The sequence below is a fragment of the Pipistrellus kuhlii genome, unplaced genomic scaffold, assembly GCF_014108245.1.
Source record: "Pipistrellus kuhlii isolate mPipKuh1 unplaced genomic scaffold, mPipKuh1.p scaffold_m20_p_11, whole genome shotgun sequence".
NCBI lineage: Eukaryota > Metazoa > Chordata > Mammalia > Chiroptera > Vespertilionidae > Pipistrellus > Pipistrellus kuhlii.
Genome location: NW_023425416.1, coordinates 37,501,396 through 37,525,142, shown reverse-complemented (window position 1 = coordinate 37,525,142; position 23,747 = coordinate 37,501,396). Strand labels below are relative to the sequence as shown.

At 38.8% G+C, this 23,747-nt stretch overlaps 1 protein-coding gene across 5 annotated transcripts in view; it reads left to right on the top strand.

Moving 5' to 3' along the window:
* The first annotated feature begins 9,123 nt into the window (after positions 1-9,123).
* TOP2B (DNA topoisomerase II beta) overlaps positions 9,124-23,747 on the top strand; it is a 56,697-nt gene continuing 42,073 nt past the window's right edge. For 3 of the 5 annotated variants that reach the window (XM_036431624.2, XM_036431627.2, XM_036431625.2), the window contains exons 1-2: positions 9,124-9,842; positions 22,863-23,033. In XM_036431624.2, the coding sequence (XP_036287517.1) occupies positions 9,789-9,842; positions 22,863-23,033 (225 nt within the window). In that variant the 5' untranslated portion in view covers positions 9,124-9,788. The remainder of the gene's footprint in view (positions 9,843-22,862; positions 23,034-23,747) is intronic. The other 2 variants (XM_036431623.2, XM_036431622.2) reach the window with 2 other exon arrangements.

Below are 23,747 nucleotides of genomic sequence, written 5' to 3'. Positions count from 1 at the left end.
TTTACAACCCGAAGGTAGTATTACATTTAAAGTTTAGAAAACTTCTGCTAATAAATTCTTAACTCACAGAGTTCTTATGAGTATTAAAGTAAACAATGCAAGCAAGGTGTTAGCACAGTGCCAATATGTAGTAAATGATGCTAAAAAAAAAAAAGTTATAGCTATTGCTTGTTATTAGGAAAATTTCATGTTTTTTCTTCTTGAAAGTTGAGGAAGTTAGTTCGGGAAATGAAGGTATGCAGGTAAATGGAGTAATTAAAAGTTTTCATTAATGATTTTGCAGAGGTTCAGCATGACAGCATTCTTTTTTTTTAATCACTTAAGTTTCATGTTGTGCTTTTCATGTACTTTCATCCTCATTTCTGTCAAGTGCTACTAACACAAAATTTTTAAAAGTAAGCTTTTAAATTGAAACATAATATTCATGTGGAAAAGTGTAAAAATTCAAAAGGAGAGAGCTGGATGAAGTTTCAAAACAAATATAACTGTGTATTCACCACCTAGTTCAAAAAAATAGAAATTATCAGCACCCAGAATCTTCTTCCTAACCACATCCTAACTCCTAGCTTCATACACTAGTTCTGCCTATTTCTAAATTGTACATAAAGGGAATCATGCAGATATTCTTTTCTGTTGGACTTTTCATCTTAACATTATATTTGTGAAATTCATACATGCTGGGTGTAACAGAACATTCATTTTTTGTTGCTGAACAGTGTTCCACTCTTTGCATATACAGTACATTCTATCACTGATGGGCCTTTGGGTTGTCTGTGGCCAGGCTATGACAATAGTGCTGCCATGTGCATGCTAGTGCATAGTCCTTGATACATGACACTTTGTTTTCTGTATTGTATTCTGATTTTGATGAGGTGTGATAACTCTTGAAGTAGTAAATTATTCATTCATCTCAACATCTTGTTTGAGACCCTGAGTGTAGGAGATAAATATATGAGTGACCATGTCTCTTTTATGACAGCTTGTATTCTAACAGAAGGGGGTGATACATTTCTCCAACTGAGAAATATACATTGTCACGTCTTAATCATTCAAATCCATAGTTTACATTACAATTCACTCTTTTAAAAAATATATATATTTTTATTATTGATTTCAGAGAGGAAGGGAGAGAGAAACATCAATGATGAGAGAGAATCATTGATCAGCTGCCTCCTGCATGCCCCACACCAGGGATTGAACCCATAACCTTGGCATGTGCCCTGACCGGGAATCAAACCATGATTTCCTGGTTCATGGGTCCCTGCTCAACCACTGAGCTACACCGGCGGGCTATTGTTTCCTTTAAAAAAAAATATCTGTTTTTGCATATTTACTAAAAGAATAGAAAGATGTTCACCAAATTGTTAATAGTGAATTACCTGAGTGGTGAAATTGTGGGTCATTTTGTTCTTTGCATTATATTTATGTATACTTTCTAAACTTGTAAAATAAGCCTGCTGTAATAACAGAAATAATACAAAAAGTAACAGTATCTCTCAAAGTCTTTACATTAAATTATAAAGACATTAATAGATATTTCTGAAAATAGTTTATAAAATATCACAAATTTGACTTGTTTATTGAAGGATTGCTCAAAGACTTCAAAATGCTAATGTGTTTTATGAACCTTTTATGCATGGGCACTATGCAATAGTTTACATGGCTTCTCAAATTTATAATTTCCAAAATACCCATCTATACCTCAAGAAATTAGTATATTAAGAGACATCATCTGCAAAATGATGAGATGAGAGATGCCAAAATGTAAGACATAAAAATAAATCACAAAAAGGCAAATAATCCTTATAATATTGTAGTTATCTATGAACAAGTCCTACGGAAGTGAAAACTTTTTGTGCTGCTTTAAGTATCTTCTGTGAATTTTTAGTTCCCCAAAATGTGACTCCAAAAGCCCAGTCCTATGATACTTCGGTGTTTTTCCTCTTACATTTGAAAGTTGGCTGAGAGTCTTCTATCATTACAGCACTGCTGGTTTAGGGTGTAAGGCTTATAAGCATTTGGTTAGAGAGATGTCACAGGACCCACAGGATTTTCTTGGTGGGGTTTTATTGAAGATCCTTTGTCCCCTAAAAACAACCTCTTTTTTTCATTTATTTATTTACTTATATATTTTTATGGCTTTTTTTTTTTTTTTACAGAGAGGAAGGGAGAGAGATAGAGAGTTAGAAACATCGATGAGAGAGAGTCATCAATCAGCTGCCTCTTGCACACCCCCTCCTGGGGACTTGCCTGCAACCAAGGTACATGCCCTTGACCGGAATTGAACCCAGGACCCTTCAGTCGCAGGCCGACGCTCTATCCACTGAGCCAAACCAGTTTCGGCAACCTCTTTCTTAATGAGGTCAGACAAAGCAGATTCAGTTTGGCTTCAAAGAGAACTTCTTGTTAGTCATACAAATCGTGGATGCATGTCATCATAGTTCAACAATAAAATTTAACCACCAAAGGTTTTTGCTGAGGCCCAGAATCATTCACCATATTTCCAAGTTCCTAGCACATTGCCAAATATGCTATATTGCCAAGTATGTTAGCCAGCTTGTCAGGGTGACAAATGCATGAGGTTTGGAGTAAGAGAAACTTAGGTTTGAATTTCAATTCCACCAAGCACTGAGATTGCGACTTTTGGAGTTTTCATTCCTTCACTGTGAAACAGGAATGATAATCTCTCACGTAGGGTTTTTGACAGTTAATTAAGCTAATAGGTATGAAAGTGCCTGCCTGGTAACTGTCACAAACAGGTAGCAGGGTTCTCAGTAAATGAGGATTTTCTCCTTTATGCAGTAAAGAGTAAGCATTGGGAAGGCTACAGCTGATCTACTTCCATCACAGAATGTGTTTACTTTCTCCACTCAAGTTTCACAGGCTTGGATGCATTCCTTATCTCAGCCTATACTTCCCTCCATTCTTTCTCTTGGTACCACAATCTCTCTTCTTTCCATCCTTATAACTTCTTGCTTTTCAGTCCTAAAGAGAAAGAGTGCTTCAGTCAATTCTTGAAAATCTGTAAACTGATAAAGAATAAGGTACTTGCTGAAACCGGTTTGGCTCAGTGGATAGAGCATTGGCCTGCGGACTGAAAGGTCCCAGGTTAGATTCCAGTCAAGGGCATGTACCTTGGTTGTGGGCACATCCCCAATAGGGGGTGTGCAGGAGGCAGCTGATTGATGTTTCTCTCTCATTGATGTTTCTAACTCTCTATCCCTCTCTCTTCCTCTCTATAAAAAATCAATAAAATATTAAAAAAAGGAAAAGAAAAGAATAAGGTACTTGCTGCTCTCTGGTATTCAACCAAGAACACTTGGAAAAACAAAGTGTCAGTACCATCATGGGTGGTGGGTGAGATGTTTCACTGTGAGGAACTTCTTGATATGCCTCAAATTCATCCCATGAGCAATTAGTTATTGAACTCCTACATGGCAGGTGCTTTCTAGGATCAGTTAACACTATATGATGCACCACTTACTGAACAGTCTGATAATTTTTTAAAATATATTTTATTGATTTCTTACAGAAAGAAAGGGAGGGGGATAAAGAGTTAGAAACTTCGATAGGAGATAAACATCTATCAGCTGCCTCCTGTACTCCCTCCACCAGGGATGTGCCTGCAACCAAGGTACATGCCCTTGACCGGAATTGAACCTGGAATCCTTTAGTTTGCAGATCGATGCTCTACCCACATGAGCCAAACCAGTCAGGATTGAACAGGCTTTTACTTTTCTCAAACACCATTTAAAGTGGAGCTAATGTTCCTTGAAGAGTTAGCATTCTTGGACCTGCTTCTGGATCTTTTCAGATAGCTCTTTCAAAGAAAAGGAGAAAGATTATAGACAAAGATCTTGGCTAGTATTATGTAAGATACCTGGGCTAATCTGGGAATAATTATTCCGAAAATAGGAACAGTTGCATTTTTGTTGCTGTTAGTTGACAACAGTAGAAGATGGTATCTTTTCAAAGTTCTATTTTTTAATTATCAGCTTAGATAACTTGCAGGTACCTTTTTGGTTCTGTTCCAGAAACTGCTCTGATCTGAAGGCTTTACATCTTAGATGATTCTTTTAGTAAATATTTTCACACTTCCTTGGCTTCCTCTAGCCCTATTAAAATTTCTAATATGCTGCAGAATGAAAATAACTTGGCAACTCTATCTTTAGAGTTCTCAGCTCTTCTGAAACGAAACAGTTTAGTTAGGAGAGTAACCACTATCTTATTTCTTCAGATCTGAGTCTTATAAACCTACTGAGTAACTGAATCAGATCTGGACAACTGGAAACTTCAAATACCATTTAGCAATCCACATGCTAGAACCTACTGGTGAAGGTTAGGTGAATGATGGCATCTAATGTCCCCCAAAGTTGGGTTTTCTTTTAACAAAATGCTTCTTCAAAAGAATAATATTTGGCCCTTCCAAAGGTCAAGAATAGCCTTTTAAACTAAGGCATATGCTAATTATATTCTCCAGAAAGTGTAATTCAGTATAGGTAAAAGCCCTCACAGAGAGCATCCTAGCCCTCTGTCTACCATGTGAGGATACAGTAAGAAGTAGGCAGTCTGCAACCTAAAAGAGGGCCCTCACCAGACCTCAGACACGCTGGCACCCTGATGTCAGATGGTGGCCTCTAGAATCATGAGAAATAAATTTCTGTTGTTTATTTTTTAAAAAGAGCCCTGAGCTATTGGTGATCTATATAATCTAAAATAAGTGAAATATCCCTTCTATTGGGACAAGTCATTAGAGACATTACCGGAGGCTCATCATAGCTTACCTGGCCATAGCCAATCAAAACAAACTTCTCTAAAACAAAAAAGGTAAAACAAAACATCCCATCCTATCTAATAAAAGAATAATATGCAAATTGACCATCACTCCAATACACAAGATGGTTGCCCCCATGTGGTCAAAGATCCTGCCTCTATGTGGACATAAGATGGCTGCCACAAGATGGCCAGCAGAGGATGGCAGTTAGGACGCACCAGGTCTGCAAGGGAGGGCAGTTAGGGGCAATCAAGTCTGCACGGGAGGGCAGTTGGAGGGGACCAAGGCCTGCAGGGGAGAGTAGTTAGGAGCAAGCAGGCTGGCAGGGGAGCAGTTGGGCATCAATCAGGCTGGAAGGGGAGTGGTTAGGGGGTGATCAGGCTGGAAGGTAGAAGCCATTAGGGGCAATCAGGAAGGCAGGCAGGCATGCAGTTGGGAGCCAGCAGTCCTGTATTGTGAGAGGGATGACTGACTGCCCATTTAGGCCCAATACTATGACCCACAGGTTGAGAACCACTGCTGAAGAGCCCAAAACCATCGGAAAAACAGATATTTACATTAAAATTCATTAACAGTAGCAAAATTAGTTATGAAATAGCAACAAAAATAATTTTATGGTTGGGGGTCACCACAACATGAGGAACTGTATTAAAGGGTCGAGGCATTAGAAAGGTTGAGAACCACTGATTTAGATCCTTTGCCCATTTTTTGATTGGATCATTTATCACTTCCTTTTGTTAAATTGTATGAGTTCTCTGTAAATTTTGGAGATTAATCTGAAATAACATTGGCAAATATGTTCTCCCATGCCATAGGTTTTCTTGTTGTTTTGTTGGTTTCTTTTGCTGTGCAGAAGGTTTTTGTTTTGATATAGTCCCATTTGTTCATTTTTTCCTTAGTCTCCATTGCCCTAGGAGCTGTGTCTATAAAGATATTACTATGACATATGTCTGCTATTTTGCTGCTTATGGAGTCTTGTAGGATTTTTATGATTTCCCATCTTACATTCAAGTCCTTTAGCCATTTTGAGTTTGTTTTTGTGTATGGTATAAGTTGGTGATCTAGTTTCTTTTTTTTTTCTTTTTTTTTTTTCCTTTTTTTTTTTTTTGCTTGTATCTGTCCAAATTTCCCAGCACTATTTATTAAAGAGACTGTTTTGACTCCATTGTATGCTCTTGCCTCCTCTGTCAAATATGAATTGAGCATAATGGCTTGGGTCTATTTCTGGGTTCTCTGTTTTGTCCCCTTGGTCTACACAGGCATTGAATTTTATATTCAAGTGGTATTTTATTTTTAAATGCTCACTAAAGTAAAGATTAGTTCCCTAGGCCCCAAGTGATTCTCAGTGTTGGAACAAAACCATTACTTGACTGAAAACTCTATTGAAACTTTGCTAGGTACCTAGAAGTACAGTTTTGAGATACACTTGTTAGATAATTTCCTTTTATTGATTAAATTACCTACTTTGTATAAAGTACAATGATAGGAGTGACTCACCAGATAAACTATTTATTAAATAGCAAATGAATAAATATAAATTTGCTTTTTGGCTTAAAAGATTGGCTCAAAACTATGTAAGTCAAGGTGTGAAGTTAAGGCAGAAACCTAATTTTATCACTTTTTAAAATTCCTAGATCTGAGTACTCAACACATAGTAGCACAATAAGTAGTTTGTGTTTATTTTAATTTTTTATTGTTAAAATAAGGAAAAGTAAAATCTAAAAAATAAAAATTCTAAAGTACAATAGTTAGGATAAGTTCCCATGAAAGCTACTCAAAAAGCTTAATTAAATTAAGGCCTTTATTTTTACAGTTCATAGAATTGATTTTGAGTTTTGCAATCTTCATTTTGGCTGGTGTTGGTGTGGGGTGAAAATTATCTTTAAATATAGTATACACCTATGAATATAGTATTCCAAACAAGACAAACCGGATATAGAAGCTTTTTAATGTGGCAATTATTGCTATAATTACTGTGTAAATGAAAATTATTTGACAAAACCTCAGAAGGGAAAGTTGTGCTTAAGACGAGTACAACCAATTTTATCATATACTAGTGTATGTTCAGTTTGCTGCATACAGTTGAAAACACTAGCATTTCTTCAGAAACAGATACTCTTTTTGGTGGGAATATAATATTTATAGGGGTGATCAAAACTAGGTTCACAGTTGTAATACAAATAATTAATGCCATATTTACTAGTAACACAAGAATAAACTCTGTGTTTCAGGTATTCACAACTGTAAACTCTCTTTTGCCCACCCCTGTATTAGTTACAAAGAAAAATAATAAGAAACCTGGGAAATTTCACCTTAAGAGTTAGTTTTGATCTAGATTCCTTCTTCCCTTTGGCACACATCTCTACTTTAAACTGGTGATCTGTATACACATATAGTCAACAACTTTTATTTGGGACTCTTTAAGTCAATATTTTAATAAGAATAAAACTAGGTACATTTTACTAGCAAGTCTTCTATTTAGAAAGCGAATATGCTCAATGCCTCACCTATGAGGCAAGTGAAAAGATAACCCTGATTTTCATTAATTAACCTTTTGACTTTGAATATTTTTTATTCATTTCAAAACCTGAGGCTGAAGAGCTTAGAAAAACAAAGTTTATAAAAATGAGACAGCTATATATTTTATAGCTTAGCTTTCACTGAAGGCATATATATTAAAAAACTCACAGCCTTTAAAATTACATACCCCTTCTCAAACTTATAAAATATGTGTACTTTGAAGATCTAAAGTCACAGTACGTATAAGAGCAAAAATCCTCCTTTTAACAAGGCTCAAACAGAGGCTCAGGGAAGTTAAATAACAGGCGCAGATATTTAGCTGGTCAGGTTCAGAGCCCTGGTGTGTCTTGATTTACAAGCTTGCACCTCAAGTTCAAGGCAAAGAAAGGTCTCACTGTTCTGAACCAAAGTTCCAAATATGCCAAAATTACATGGCCACTAGAGAGCTAATTAGGAAAAACGGTGTTTAAATTATTCCCATGTTTTAGAGTTCCCCACTCGTCTGGACTCAGAAGGCAGTTGAAAGATGTGACCCCGAGACATTTTTGTTTTCCCTTGAGAGGAAACACACAGTTGGAAGAGAAATTTGCAGAAACACCTTTTCACAAAGCAGCAGCATGATTTTCATCATTTTTTTTTTTTAAAGCTCTCTTGTCACAACTAGTTGGTGGCTCTTCATGCCCTCAAGGTCTCATTTTGGTGACCGTTCCATCCAACAGGTCAGATTAAAAATCATTTGCAACCAGGGGCTGCAATCAGAAACCGATGCTGCTTTTATTTTGAACCCATCGCAGAGCCTGGCACAGGGTGACAGAGTGTGCGCCCAATAAATACTTGCTGAAGGGAATTGCAAGGAGGAGCAAGATGAGGCAAAAAGCCACCTTCCATCTGCCAAAGACTTTGGCGCGGCGGCATGGGCGATTTTGGTTCTTAGAAAGCTTTCGTGTGAATGAAAGGAAACCTTCGTGTGCATTTAAAATTCCCCCGAAAGGAATTTTAACATAGCAGTGACCCTGCCTCCTAGGAGGCGGCGGCAGGCACAGTGTGCACAGAGGAGAACCAAGTGACAGTGACATTTCCGCATTGTTTCAGAGTAGAGAGAAAGGTCAACAAAGGGTAAAAGCAGAACCCCTCAACGCCACCTGCATTTTTCCCCTGGCACGTTCTCTGTGTGTCTTTTTTTTTTTTTTTTTTAATCTTGGAAGTTCTTTAAAAAAAGCAGTTTTCTTGAAACGACCCTATCCCTTTTGGGGATGATGGCGAGGAAGGAGATGGGAGGAGAAGGTCTGAGCAAAGCCTCTAGGCAGCAGCGTTCCCTTGGGGCCTTGGGGAGACTGGGGTCACAAGGCCGGGCCTCCCGGTACCAGGGATCTACAACGTCTCGCTTGTGGTTTTACAACTGCTCTTTACAAATACTTTCCCTTTGGGACAGCCCGGGCTTCTTCCTGCCCCCTCCCCATCCCCCCCACCTCCAGTGGCCCGAAGCAAAGACATGCATGCCCCTGGCTGCACAGCTCAGAGGAGGATTACAATCGACCCGACCCGGGGGGAATTCGACCCTTTCCCTTGGCCGCCCTCAAATGACCCTTTGACAGCAGCCCCCGATCGCCCTTCAAATGGAAAACCTACACACATACCCACACACACAGACACAAACAAAAAAACCCCAAGTCTTCCCTTCGGTTGCTACCCGCAATGACGTTTCCCCCTCGGGTCCCGCCCCTCGGGGGGCTTGGAATTTTTGGATTGGCCGAGAGGCCGGGCCGCGCGGCCCCGATTGGGCGGCGGGGCGCTGATTGACAGCGGGGGCACCCGCCGCGCCCTCCCTCCCCGGTGTGCAAGTCTGTGTGTGCGCGCGCGGTGTTATGCCGGACAAGAGGGAGGCGACCGCGGCGGCGGCGGCTGTGTTTATTGTCCCTCTTGGCGGCGTGTGGATGTGAAGACTTGGGGGGCTGCAGCGCGGGGCCAGGAAGCCGGCCTTGGAGGCAGCAGCTCCGGCGGTGACTCCGGCGCCCGACCGAGCAGCAGCCGGCCTTCGCGGAGCGGGAGGAAGGACAAGGCGCCTCAGCGTCCCCGCCACGTCCGTCCGGACGCCCCGAGCTCCCGGCCTGCACCGCCGCCGGCACCGGCACCGCGAGACCTCGCACCCCGCCTGCGGAGGCGCCCGCGGGAGGACGCGGAGGTGCCGCTGCCCCTCAGCCACCGCCGCCGCCGCCGGTTCCTCCCGCTTCCTCCTCTGCCTTTCTCCTCAGCGGCGCTAGGCCCGGGCCAGGCGGACGCCGCGCCTCGAGTTTGAGGGCGGCGGGCGGCGCGGCCTCCTCGCCGGGCTCGGCCGGGCGTGCTCCCAGGTCTGGGCGATGGGGCGCTGGGGGCGCCGCCGCTAGGAGCCGGGCGAGCGGAGCGGTCGGTGCGGGGCAGCGGGGCCGGGCGGCCCGCGGGGAGGCGGGAGCAGCGGCGGCGGCGGGGTCCGGGGCCTGCGAGCGGAGGACCCGCCATGGCCAAGGCGGGCGGCGCGGGAGCCGGCGGCAACGGGGCGCTGACCTGGGTGGTGAGTGAGTGGCGGGCGCTGGGGCGGGAGGGAGGGAAGGAGGGGGGCGGCCCCGGCATTGTCCCCGGCCCGCAGGGGGCAGGATTCCGCCGGGCGGGCGCCCGGGGAGGGGAGCGGAGGGGCGGGGGCCTGGGAGAGGGAAATCCGGTCCTCGGAACGCGCCCCGGCTTCTTCCCTCCGAACCCTCAGCTCCCCGCCCCCTTTCTTTCTTCTCTTTCCCTCCCGGAGGCTCTGGGCTTGCGGGAGCGTCCTGTGCACTTGAAACTTTGGGGGACAACCCTGGAACGGGACGCGGGGCCCCGCTTCATCCTTTTCCCCACTTCCCTATACTCTGATCTTGGGATTGAGGTCATGGATATGCTGGTGTGTCTGTGTGGGTCAGCACTTTCCTCCGAATGCGGCTGCAGAAAATCCAGAAGAACGTGTGTGTGTGTGTGTGTGTGTGTGTGTGTGTGTGTGTGTGTGAATGCAACCATTTCGGATGCTTTGAACATCCCAAGAAGAATGGACTTGGCGGGGAATCCGTCCACAGCCATTTGCACTTTAAATGCCGAGGCTGATGCGGTGGAAAGCGCCTCGGGATGGCCGTCTGGCTGCAGGGACTGTGCCGCCGGCCGTCCTCCATCTGTCAGGGCGGGACTGTGCAGAGAGGCGCTCACCTGCCTCAGCCTCGCAGGGGGACCCCGGCGGGGACTGAATGGAGAGGGTTGGGGGAGGAAGACCCCAAGCGATTTGTCCAGGAGTTAGAAAAGGATTTCGGCGCTTGCTCGGTTCCTGCCGCGAAGTCCTAGCGGAGGGAAGACCCAGAGCTGCAATTCCCACGGCGGATCGATAACTCACTGCGGGCGGCGTTTCACTTGCTCAGCAGCGAGTTCACAGCGGGGTCATTTCCTACACGGAATGGTCCAGCTCAGCCCACTGACTAGGTCCCCAGGAGAACAAGAAAAAAGCGTTACAACCCCCGCCCCCCCCCCGGGACTTTTCAGGGACCCTGCCTTTTTTTCAAAGCACTTGTAAGGCAACTTTCATACTGGCCTTTTTATTAGTTAATTCTTCTTTATTTTTCTCTTTGCTTGAGTGAGGTTTAGGTGAGTTGAGTGGCTGTATTGACAAGTACTCCCTGTACAAAGCATGCTGCTGTTTGCAGGGAAACGTGTTTTTTTGTTTGTTTGTTTGTTTGTTAATATTTTATTGATTTTTATTTTATTTTATTTTATTTTTACAGAGAGGAAGGGAAAGGGAGAGAGAGTCAGAAACATGGATGAGAGAGAAAAACATCGATCAGCTGCCCCCTACTTATCTCCCCACTGGGGATATGCCTGCAACCAAGGTACAAACTCTGGACCGGAATCGAACCTGGGACCCTTGAGTCTACAGGCCGATGCTCTATCCACTGAGCCAAACCGATCAGGGCAGCGAAACGTTTTAATCATTGGTGTTTGTGTGCCAAGGTGCTTTGCAAAATAAGTTGTCGGGCCCTTATTGTTGAATCCCTCCGAAATTTGTAAATCAGTAGTGTAATATGAATAGACTAGAGGCCAGAGACATAAAATGTCATCTGATATAAGATAATGGCCCATGTGGACACTGGGGGGAGGGGGAAGAGGGAATGTATAAACCACCCAAAAAAATGTTTTTTTAAATTGATGGCCTTCACTCCTGTAACTAAAATCAAACAACTAAAAATGGCCCTAGTTTGTCAGATGGTTCTCATTCACGATTTGGAAGTGTTGAGACCTGATCAGTGTTTTCTCTGCGACCTCTGAGAAATGGTAAACATGTTGCTCCAAGATTGGATTTGTTGGCTTTCACATTTGACTAATATTTTAATTTATTGCTATTTAGCTTTGAAGGTATTTAAATAACCACCTTTTCTTTCAAACTCAGTAAGAAGCTTTCCTTTGTATAATATTGGACTCATTCAATATCAGAAAAGTTCATTTGAAACTAAAATTTATTTTTAAAAGATTTTTTTCATTATAAAACAACTAGAGGCCTGGTGCATGAATTTGTGTACTAATGGGATCCCTCCGTCTGGCCTGTGGGATCTGGTGGGAATTGGCTTTCCAACATCCGCTGAGGGGTCCTGCATTGTGAGAGGGCAAAGGTCAGGCCAAGGGCCCCCACCGGTGCACCATCAGGGCAGGGGAGGGATGCGGGAGGTTGGCCAGCCGGAGAGGGACCACAGGAGGGCTCCATGGCTTGCCTGGCCTGTCTCCTTCGACAGGATCAGCCTGACCTCAACAGCAAGCTAACCTACCAGTCTGAGTGTCTGCCCCCTGGTGGTCAGTGCACATCATAGCAACTGGTAGACTGTCCCCTGATGGTCAGTGCATGCTATAGCGAGTGATTGAGTGGCCTTAGCATATCATTAGTTTTGATTGGTTGAAAGGGTGATTGGATATTTAGCATATTAGCCTTTTATTATGTAGAATTAATATAGTAAAATAAGGAAAAGAAAAATAAGTCTTTTATTTATAGATTATATCCTTTTTGTTGAATTTATTTATTAAAAAGATAATTATCCCATATGTCTACTTTAAGATTTGATGCATGCTTTAGATTTAAGTCAGATTATATTATACCTTTATGTCTATACCATTAAGATAGACTTGTTTAATTTTGTGGGAAATGATAGCGTGAGGTGCTTAGGAGCAGGGACATTGAGGTCAGATTGATGTAGATTCAGATCTTGTCTCCAACGCATAGTCAGTGTGACTTTGCACCAGGAACTTAATCTTTCTAAGCTTCTTTTCTCATCTGTAAAATTGAGATAACATATGTAGCACAGTGCTGGGTGTAATAAATGTTTGTTTTTATTGGTGAAGTTCAAGAAATGCACAATCAGAATGATAGTTATCTTTCATAAAATATCTTTACTCCAGAATGAAACCAAATAGTTTCTTTGCAAGAGTTCAGGGGTTTGATGCAGTGGTCATCTGCTTCTGAAGGAGGATAATTTGCTTTGTTGAAACTAGTGTTATGTTACCACCTGCTTGTGGGTAATAATAGGAAGAAGTAAAATGGAATTAGTCCCTGACATCAGTATTTTGGGGATGGGTGGGTAATGCCATGTGTTCCTGGTATTGACTTCCGTTAAGAGGCATGTCGATATGTAGTGTTAACATTGTCACTGCATGGCCGGGACCGGTTTGGCTCAATGGATAGAGCGTCGGCTTGGGGACTGAAGGGTCCCGGGTTCGATTCCGGTCAAGGGCATGTACCTTGGTTGCGGGCACATCCCCAGTAGGGGGTGTGCAAGAGGCAGCTGATCGATGACTCTCTCTCATCGATGTTTCTAACTCTCTATCTCTCTCCCTTCCTCTCTGTACAAAAATCAATAAAATATATTTAAAAAAAAACAAAAAAACAAAAAAACATTGTCACTGCATGAAAGTTTATGTTACAATATCTGAAACCACAAAGCAAAGTGGCTTAAGATTGAGATAAACTTCTTAATAATGTTATTTGCTTTGTGTTAAATTTGCCAATATCTAAAATTTAAAATATTGAAAATATACAACAAAACTATTTTGAATTAAAATAGCTATGAAGATTTTGAAACAGCAGTTTCTTTTTTTTTTTTTTTTAATTTACTTTTATTGTTTGAAAGTATTACAGGTGTCCTCTCTTCCTCTCCCACTGACACAAGCAGAGTTTTTTAAATTCAATTTTAGCCGAAACCGGTTTGGCTCAGTGGTAGAGCGTCGGTCTGTGGACTGAAAGGTCCTGGGTTCGATTCCGGTCAGGGGCATGTACGTTGGTTGCAGGCACATCCCTGGTGGGGGGTGTGCAAGAGGCAGCTGGTCGATGTTTCTCTCTCATCGACATTTCTAGCTCTCTATCCCTCTCCCTTGCTCTCTGTAAAAAAATCAATAAAATATATTTTTTAAAAATTAAATTCAATTTTAGTTTGTAAAGTTTTAATTAGGAGACCCTAAAGTCTATTTCATGCCAGTCTTTTATTTATTTTTATTTTTTAAATTACTTTATTGATTAAGGTATCACATATTTGTCCTCATCCCTCCCATTCCCATCCCAAACCCCTCCCCATCATGCCAGTCTTTTATCATCTTTAAGTGCTTGTAAAAAATAGTTGTGGAAATATTAGAATATAATTAATCACTATGTGAATATTGATCTTTCTTCCCCTCTCCCCTCCAGTAATACTCAAATTTGGTAGGTTAAAAATATTGTAAAAGAAAATATTAAGCAATCGTGTGGTGAAGTCCTGGGAGGGATGGGTACAGGATGGAGCGGTCAATGGGGAAAAACAAAACAAAACAAACCAAAAAAACAAAAAAAACTACAACAAAAATAAAAAACAAAGGAAATATCTGTAATACTTTCAACAATAAAGGTAAATTTTTAAAAATAAATAAGAAAATAGTAAGCATTATAAAAAAGCAATTATTAGTTCAAGGTTACCCACCTTTTCCCTTCTCATTATTTTGAAACCTAGAATTATATCAACTGTTGGTAAATATTTCAGTGTTCATTTCTAAAAGTATATCTTTTTTTAAAAAAATACTAAACCACAGTTAACACTGTAGCATTTTTGAAGTAAAATTTAATGAAATATAAAACAATTTTTTTAATTGTATTTCTTATTCAAGATTTGTTTTAAAGAACATTGCTTTAGCCTAAGCTGGTTTGCCTCAGTGGGTAGAGCGCGGCCTGCAGACTGATGGTCCCGGGTTCCTTTCCAATCAAGGGCACATGCTTGGGTTGTGAGTACAATCACAGTAGGTGGCATGCAGGAGGCAGCCAATTATTCCCTCTCATCATTGTTGTTTTTCTCTCTCTTTCCCTTCCTCTCTGAAATCAATAATATATATATTATATTATTTTATTTTAAAGAACATTGCTTTAGTGGCTCATTATCACAAGTTTAATCTGCTAAAATAGATTTTCAAAGCCAATTCTTTTATAAATATGTGCCCTTCAAAATGAAATATATTTCAGATAGTTCTCATAGTTAGATTTATCTTGCATGTCATGTTTATTTTGGTCATTTTGCCTTTTCATGTTACCTTATATCAGGAATGCCTCTCCTTTTTATCAGTCTAAATATTAATTACTCTTTAAGGCCACTTGAGAGTTTTACCAATCTTTTATCCTCCAATTTATACTCATCTTTTTCTCTTACTCTTATGGATCATAAAATGTAAATGTCTTTTTTATGGAGCTTTCATGTGTGATACTTTTGTCTTAACAATCCTATATAATAAAAGCCTAATATGCAAATTGACTGAACAGCATAATGACTAGTCCTTGCACCTGTCCCTCCCAGGACTTCACCACAGGATTGCTTAATATTTTCATCACCGGTCCCTATGATGCGCACTGACCACGAGGGGGCAGATGCCCAATGCAGGAGCTGCCCCAGACTGCAGGCCCCAGGCCATCCTAGGTGGATGCCAGTGGGAGCCCCTAGATCACCCCGCCGGTTGCCCTGTGGAGGGAGGAAACCAGCGGCAGGGATGGGGTGATCGGGAGGCAGGGCCGGCCGGTGAGTGGGCAACACTGCCTCATGCTACTGCCAATGCTGGTCGCCTCCCCTGGCAGTGGGATGATTGGGGGCGGGGCCAGCGAGCAGGCAGCGCCAGGCTGGCCAAGGCAGGCGCCAGCAGGGGTCCCCTGATCTCCCTCCTGCTCATCCCACAGATAGACCCTGATCACCAGCCAGGCCTAGGGACCCTATCCATGCATGAATTTCGTGCACTGGGCCTCTAGTTAGATTATAAACTGAAGTCAGAGACCATGTATTTTACTAGTTTATATCCATGTAGTGTTTAGTAGCAAAGAGCTGAATCCAACCTCAGTTATTGTTACAAATTGGAAAATTAATATGCTTAACTTTCTGAAAATTCTTCTGTCATTATAAGAACAAGTGGTCAAGTAGCAGTATTTTTTAGATACGTTCTCAAATAATATAATACCATTATTTAGTAACATTTTTTATAAACTGCTAGCTTTTCTGAATAGAAGTGAGTGTGTTTACCTGTATGGTTTCCAATCTGTTCAATACTTGGGTGGTAGCAGCAGTTGCACTTTTCTAAGTATTTTTTTTTTAATAAGCCAATTTTTAAAATACAAATATGACCCAGTTTTTAAAAAATATATTTTTATTGATTTTAGAGAGGAAGGAAGAGAGAGATAGAAACATCAAGGAGAGAGAATCATGGATTGGCTGCCTCCTGCATGCCCCACACTGGGTATTGAGCCTGCAACCAAGGCATGTACCCTGACCTGGAATTGAACTGTGACCCCCTGGTTCATAGGTCAGCACTCAATCACTGAGCCATGCAGGCCTATTAAGGTGATTTTTATTTAAAGAAAAGGTATAATTCTATTTTCAGAGAAGGAAACAGGCCTAGAGATTAGGTAACAAACTATTAGGGTGTGGCTAAGGCAAAAGTGGGATTTAAACCAGGTTAATGTTCTTAACCAGTATTTACTCTGCCCCTTCCATATGAAAACATTAAGAACAAAACAAGTCATCTTTTATACCCTGATGTGATAGGATAAACAAAGCCTTCTGGGATATATCTATAACTTTTTTCTACTAACGTTTTTCTTTCACACAAAAAGTTAGGAAGTACATTTCCCTTACAGGGTATATAACTTCTGTATAGCATAATACTCTTTTAAGAGTATGGGCTATGAAATCACACTATCTGGTTTCATAATTCAGCTTCAAGTACTAGCTTTGTTAGTTTTGGGAAAACATATAAGTTCTTCAGATCTTAGTTTCCTCATCTATAAAAAGAGCATCATACTAAGTGTTGACTTTATGGAGCTCTTATAAGAAAAATTTGAGGATGAATTGAAATTATTCATATAATTCCCATAATGCTTGGCACATAGTAAGCTCCCCAGTGGGTTTTTCTCTTTTTTAAATCCAGAGATAAGTTTTTTCATTTATTTTATCTCAGAGAAAGTGTATTTTTTAATATTAAGCAATAATCACTACAATAACTCTAGGCATATTTCATGTACATAACAGCATCAAGGTTCTTGTTTAACATCCAGCACCACAGATACTGTGTTTCCCCCGAAAATAAGACCTAGTGCATGGAAAGATAAGACATCCCCTGAAAATAAGACCTAGCACAACTTTGGGAGAAAAAATTAATATAAGACACTGTCTTATTTTCGGGGAAACAGGGTAGTTACAGGTTTTTGTTTTTCTTTTTAAATAATGGGAACTTTTAAAATCTACTCTCAGCAACTTTCAGGTATACAATGAAGTATTATTAACTATAGTTGCCATACTATACATTATACTTCCAGGAGTTATTTTGACCACCTTTACTCTCCTTCCCTCCACTCCTACCTCTGGCAACCACTAATCTGTGCTCAGTATTTATGTTTGCTTTTTATTTGTTTTGTTTTAGATTCTTCATAATTGAAATCATATCTGCCTTTCTCAGACTTATCTCACTTAACCTAATGACTTCCCAAGTTTATTAATATTGTCACAAATGGGAAGATTTCATTTTTTATGGCTGAATAATATTTAAGTGTGTGTATGCCACATATTCTTTATACATTCATCCATTGATAAACACTTTAGGTTGCTTCTATATCTTGGCTATTGTAACTAATGCTGTAGTGAACATAGGGGTGCATATATCTTTTTTGTGTCAGTGTTTTCATTTTTTTTCAGATAAAATACCCAGAAGTGAAATTGCTGGATCATATGATAGTTGTATTTTTAATTTTTAGGAGTCACTCTATACTGTTTTTTATAGTGGCTATACCAACTTACATTTCCACCAGCAGTGCATAAGAATTCCATTTTCTCCACATCTTTGCCAACAATTTATATTTCATATGTTTTTGGTAATAGCTTTTTAACAGCTGTGAGATAATATTATGGACTTGATTTGCATTTCTCTGAAGCTTAGTGATACTGAGCACATTTTCATGTACCTGTTGGCCATCTGTATGTCTTTGGAAAATAACTACTCAGATTCTCTGCCCATTTTTAAAATCAGATTGCTTAGGGGTTTTTTTGTTTTGTTTTGTTTTGTTTACTTGTATGTGGGTTTTTTTGTTTTTGTTCTTTGTTTTTGCTATTGAGTTGTATTGGGTCTTTATATGTTTTAGATATTAGTCCCTTATTAGGTATATGATTTGCAAATATTTTTCCCATTTAGTAGGTTGCCTTTCATTTTGTTAATGGTTTCCTTTGCTGTGTAGGAAGAAACTTTTTAGCTCAATGTATTCCCATTTGTTTGTTTTTGCTTTTGTTGCCTTTGCTTTTGGTCTGAGATCCTAAAAATCATCACCAATACTGATCTCAGAGAGCCTACCATCTGTGTTCTAGGAATTTTATGGTTTCAGGTCTTACATTCAAAGTATTTATTCCATTTTGAGTTGATTTTTGTTTGATTGCTGTTGGAATTTTAATAGGGATTGCATTGAATCTGTAGTTTGCTTTGGGTAGTATGGGCATTATAACAACATTACCGTATTTTTCGGACCATAAGACGCACTTTTTTCCCCCCAGAAGTGGGGGGAAAAAGTCCCTGCGTCTTATGGTCCAAATATAGCCTACACATATACTTTTAAAAAAAAGTTTTTTTACTTGCCCGGCTCTGTGTGGTCTCTGTGTGCTTGCCCGGCTCTAAAATGGTTCTAAATGCTGCTGTTTACTTTACAGGGTTGATTACATGTGTTTATGACTGTGATGTTGGGTTTTAATGCACATAAAATATTTTAGGACACTATTTGTTTTAGAATCTTTTTTTCTTCATTTCCCTTCTCTAAAAACTGGTGCGTCTTATGGTCCGGAGCGTCTTATGGTCCGAAAAATACGGTAATTCTTCCAATCCATGAGCACAGAATATCTTCCCATTAATTTGTGTCTTCAGTTTTCTTTATTTTTTATTATTATTATTTTTTATCAGTGTCTCAATTTTTAGTGCACAGGTCTTCACCTCCTTGGATAAATTTATTCCTAGGTAGTTTATTCTTTTTTGATGTAGTTGTAAATTGGGTTGTTTTCTTACTTTTTTTCTGATAGTTTGTTATCAGTGTATAGAAACACAACAGAGTTTAGTATATTGTTTTTTGTATCCTGCAACTTAACTGAATTAGTTCTAATAGTTTTTTTTATTAGTTCTAATAGTTTTTTGGTGAAGTCTTTAGGGATATATATATATCATATATATATAGCAAATTGTGATAAGCTTTACTTTGTCCTTTCAGATTGGGATGCCTTTTACAGAAAATGTATTTTTATTTTATTTTATGTTCACAGAATTTAGCATTTCTTATGATCTCAAGTATCCCTCATCTTCCACATTTCTCCTTGTCCCTGTCTTTGTAAGGATTTCTGGAAGAGCATAGATGGAAGACAAATAGATAGTTTTTGTCTTCATTAACGCTGAATAGATAACATGACCCTTGCTGTTGTTATGTAGGTGATATGGCTAAAACAGACATTAAGCATGGAGCTTTGAGGGAGAAAAGGAAAGAAGATGATACAAAAAGGTAGTGGAAGTCTTCAGGAGCCTATAGAACAGGGGAGCAGAACCTTTTTTTTTTTTTTTTTTTTGCCAAGGGCCATTTGGATATTTAAACATAATTTGCTTAATATAATTCACTTAATATAAATGTATGTTGCTATGAAAAAGCTCCAAGATTTATTGAATTTCTAGTCCCACCTGCAGTTGCCCTGGAAGGGCCAGACCAAACGATGTCAGGGGCCTTTTAGTACCCCTGGGCTAAGATACAAGAGACTTGTTGCTAAAGCTTTTGCTGGTCCCACTCCTGTGTTCTTGGGGATGGTGAGATTTCTGTTCCGATTATGAGAATGAGCGACTCAGTTTCTTTTTAGCACCGACTGGCAGGCCATCTGCATCTCCTTTCACCTCTTTGGCAGCAATTTATCTCCTTAGAAAAATAGGAACTGTGGGTGATTGCCCCAAATTGCTATATTTTGGGTGACAACTCTGTGCAAGAAAAATCTTTTTTCAAAAATGATCTTGGTATATATTCATTCTAAAATAAGAAGTTAGTTTTATTGGAATGTTTTTTTCTGGTGGCTGAGAAGTATTTCTAAAAAAGGTTGATTTGGGTATATATGAAACCTATATTCTTTTACTAGGAGTTAGTAGTATTGCAAAAGTTCTATAAAATAGATTAATATTTTAAAAAAGATTTAATGTATTATTTTGATGCTTCTGTTATAATTTAAAAGTCCCTGATAGCTGCAACCGGTTTGGCTCAGTGGATAGAGCGTCAGCCTGCGGACTGAAAGGTCCCGGGTTCGATTCCGGTCAGGGGCACCTACCTTGGTTGTGGGCACAACCCCAGTTGGGGGTATGCAAGAGGCAGCTGGTTGATGTTTCTCTCTCATCGATGTTTCTAACTCTCTATCCCTCTCAATTCTTCTCTGTGTAAAATCAATAAAATATATTAAAAAAACAAACAAACAAAAAAAACCCAAACAAGTCCCTGATAATGTATTTGTTTGCAGCCAGTTTTTTTAAACTTTAGAAAAAGTCAATTATGGTATCGTCATAAGTGTAAATCACAAAGAGTAGAATTAAAACAACTATTTTAACTCTCTAAAGGATATTGATCCTATATTAAGATTGCTTAATATTTGGTTGTCTTTAATTTACCTGGGAATGAAAATGTGACCCTAATTTCTTAGATTTCAGTGTAATTGGTGCTGGTATTGTTTATTACTATAAACAGTTTGGTAATTTAACCACCCAACAAGTAAAATAAATTATAAATAAACTTAAATAATGTTATCTTTGATGAAAGATTATTTGTAATGCTCTTGGTAATTGATTATTTTAAAAGACATATTGGTAATTTTTAGTCAAGGTGGAATACTTAAGTGTAATTATGATAGTACAATACATCATTACTATGAATGCATCAAAAAAAGAAAAGGTTAAATTATTTTGAATCTAAAAATCCTTTTCAATATTTAAAGCGAGTATAATTCTTTTAGTTTACAGTATCAAATATATTACTCTCCTTTATCATCTGTGGGATTGACCATGCTTTTTATAAACATGTACATAAGAGTTTGCTGGTCTCTTTTTGTTCAGATTAATTTCTTGATATCCCCCCCCCCCCTCCCTGGAATATTATCAGTAACAGTGTTAAAATTGAAAAGCTACTCAGGAGGGTGACCTTTCCTTTTTCTTTTTTTAAAGATAAAGATAGTAATAATTACATCTGGTGGTGAACATATTTTTTCTCATTTAATTTCTCTGATTTTAGGCTGATATTTGTATTCATATATGTTCTAGGGATGGGACCTCCCACTGAATGGGGAGGGAGAGGGAAATTGCCCTCTCTTGCTTTATCCTCAGACTTTGATTTTTAATGGCCAGCCCACTTACTTAGGAGGCACTTTGCTAATAAACAGGAGCGGAAAGAAACCATTATTCTAGGTTTCTGTAAGAAAAACATATAGATTTCTCAGGAGAAAACCTTTTTTTATTGCTCATAAGCCAGTGAGCATTGCAAACTACCATTTGTTGAGAGTGTGAAAGTAAGACAAATTTGACGGCACTGTTAATTTCTGCTTTCTACTCTGTCAAGGCTGCCAATCTTGGGTTTCATTTACTTTTTGCCTAGATTTTAATTCTAGTTGGAAAGTTGGGACAGCAGAAGTAATAAGAAGGTATAAATAGTGCCATGGGAAAAAAGAAACCTTCAGTTTTATTTTAGTTTAATTACGTTTTTACATAGATAGGTCAATAAGATTTAAAATATGTCTATGTGTATTCATTGTAGAAAATGAGAAAATGTGTATCAGAAGATGAAAATGGCCTATACTTCTATTTCTCACAGATAATTTTTATTTATATTCTGTGGATATATTGTATTTTATATATTTTCCTATGCATGTACATAATGTAATTTTTTTCCTGATGAATATGGATTCATTTTAATATACATTTTTGTAACTTTGTCCACTAAACAGTATCGTTTTAATAGACTATAATTTAAAAATACTTGTCATATAATTTTTAACAAAAATTTTATAGCAATAGAAGCTTATAATTAACAGATATTTTTTGGTATGGATAACTAAAAATATTTACTCAATTAAATATCGAGGGTAAAGATTTATATGAAGTTCAAGAAATTATTTAACATCTTGTTTTCTGATGCTGTTAGGGAGATAAGGAAATTTATAGACGTAGGGAATTTGAGTTTGGGGTCCTTGTCTCCTATAATGATTAGAATTAGGCTCACCAAACTTTGCCTTCTTGGAACCAAAGAAAAACTGGAATCATAGGGTGCCTTAGTAATTGAAATTACTAAGCACCTATCATTGAAATTTAAGGAATATGGCATGACCTACAAAAGTGAGGAATTTTAACATTTTGTAAACCATGTGTAGTATTTATTCTCAGCTATATCAGTGTATACTAAATACATAGGTTACTATTTTATGTAAGTTTCTTTTGCCCACTCTTTACCATAATCTTCAGTAGGCTAATGGCAAGGAACTTAATTTGAAAGTTTTTGGGACCTTTGGCAGCTAGCCAGGTTCAGTCATTGTAAATTTGTAACCTGATCAAAATTCATATTTCTTGGGTAGTTTTGAGAACTACAAAAATTATGTTGATTAACTTACAGAATTAGGAGATATTTATATTTCTGGATTGAATGTATGCAGACTGTCCTAGCTATTCTGGTGAATATGTATACCTACTTTTTGGGCTCAGTCAAAACTGCAGTTTCATATTATCCTATATAATAAAGAGCTAATATGCTAATTAGGCTGAACAGCAAAACGACCTTCTGGTCGACCTTCTGGACGAAGCCCCTTGCACAAATTTCGTGCTTCAGGCCTCTAGTTATAAAAAGAACTAGACTGTCAGCAAATACGCTGTACTCTTAGGACTTAAAAATCAGTGAGCATGGAAAGATAGGTTTTCTTTTCAACAGCAAAATTATGTCATGTGTCCATATACATTTTAGTTTACCCCTTGGTAGGTTATTTAAATTTGATTTTTTGGTTAATTTTAGACTCTTTTTGATCAGAACAATGCTGCAAAAAAAGAAGAGTCAGAAACTGCAAACAGAAATGATTCTTCAAAGAAGTTGTCTGTTGAGAGAGTGTATCAGAAAAAGACACAACTTGAACACATTCTCCTTCGTCCTGATACATACATTGGGTCAGTGGAACCGTTGACACAGGTAATTATTTTTAAATTTTATTGGAATTAGGAGATGTGTATTTATATCTACTCTAATAAAATGTTTATGATTATATACTTTCTTGTTTCTGTGCCATAAGCAAAATAAGGAGAGGGATTTAAGAGAGGTAGAAATGTCCTCATTTCTGGCTAGAGATTAAAAAAGAAAACTAGGAGATAAAAACTATCAGAGGTAGAAGTATAGAGTAAAATGGTACTATATGAACTTTAAAGAAATGTTTAAGTTCACGCATGCTGCAGTTTACAGATACTTTAAGTTCAAGAATTTATACATGCACACTAATGACTTAATGCTTACTATGGACTTGGTTTACACATTATCTTGTTTGATTTGAACAATTTTGGGAAGGAGGTACTGTTATATCTATTTTATAGATGAGGACACTGAAGGGTAAATAAAGTACCTTTCTCAGATCTACAACTAGTAAAAGCTAGGATTCAAAGCTGGATCTCTTTGATATCAAAGTCATGCTGTGTTCAAATTATTTTACTATGGGCTCCTTTTACAATAGAAAAATATATAGCTTGAAGTAAAAGTGTAAATATATTTTCATTTTCTTTCTATTTTATTTAAATACTATTTATAATAATTTGTGGTGCCTAATATTAAAGTTAAATTTTATGGATAAGATACATATACTACAAAATGAATAATTTTTCAATGTTGAGATTTTTAAATTGATTGTAAATAGAG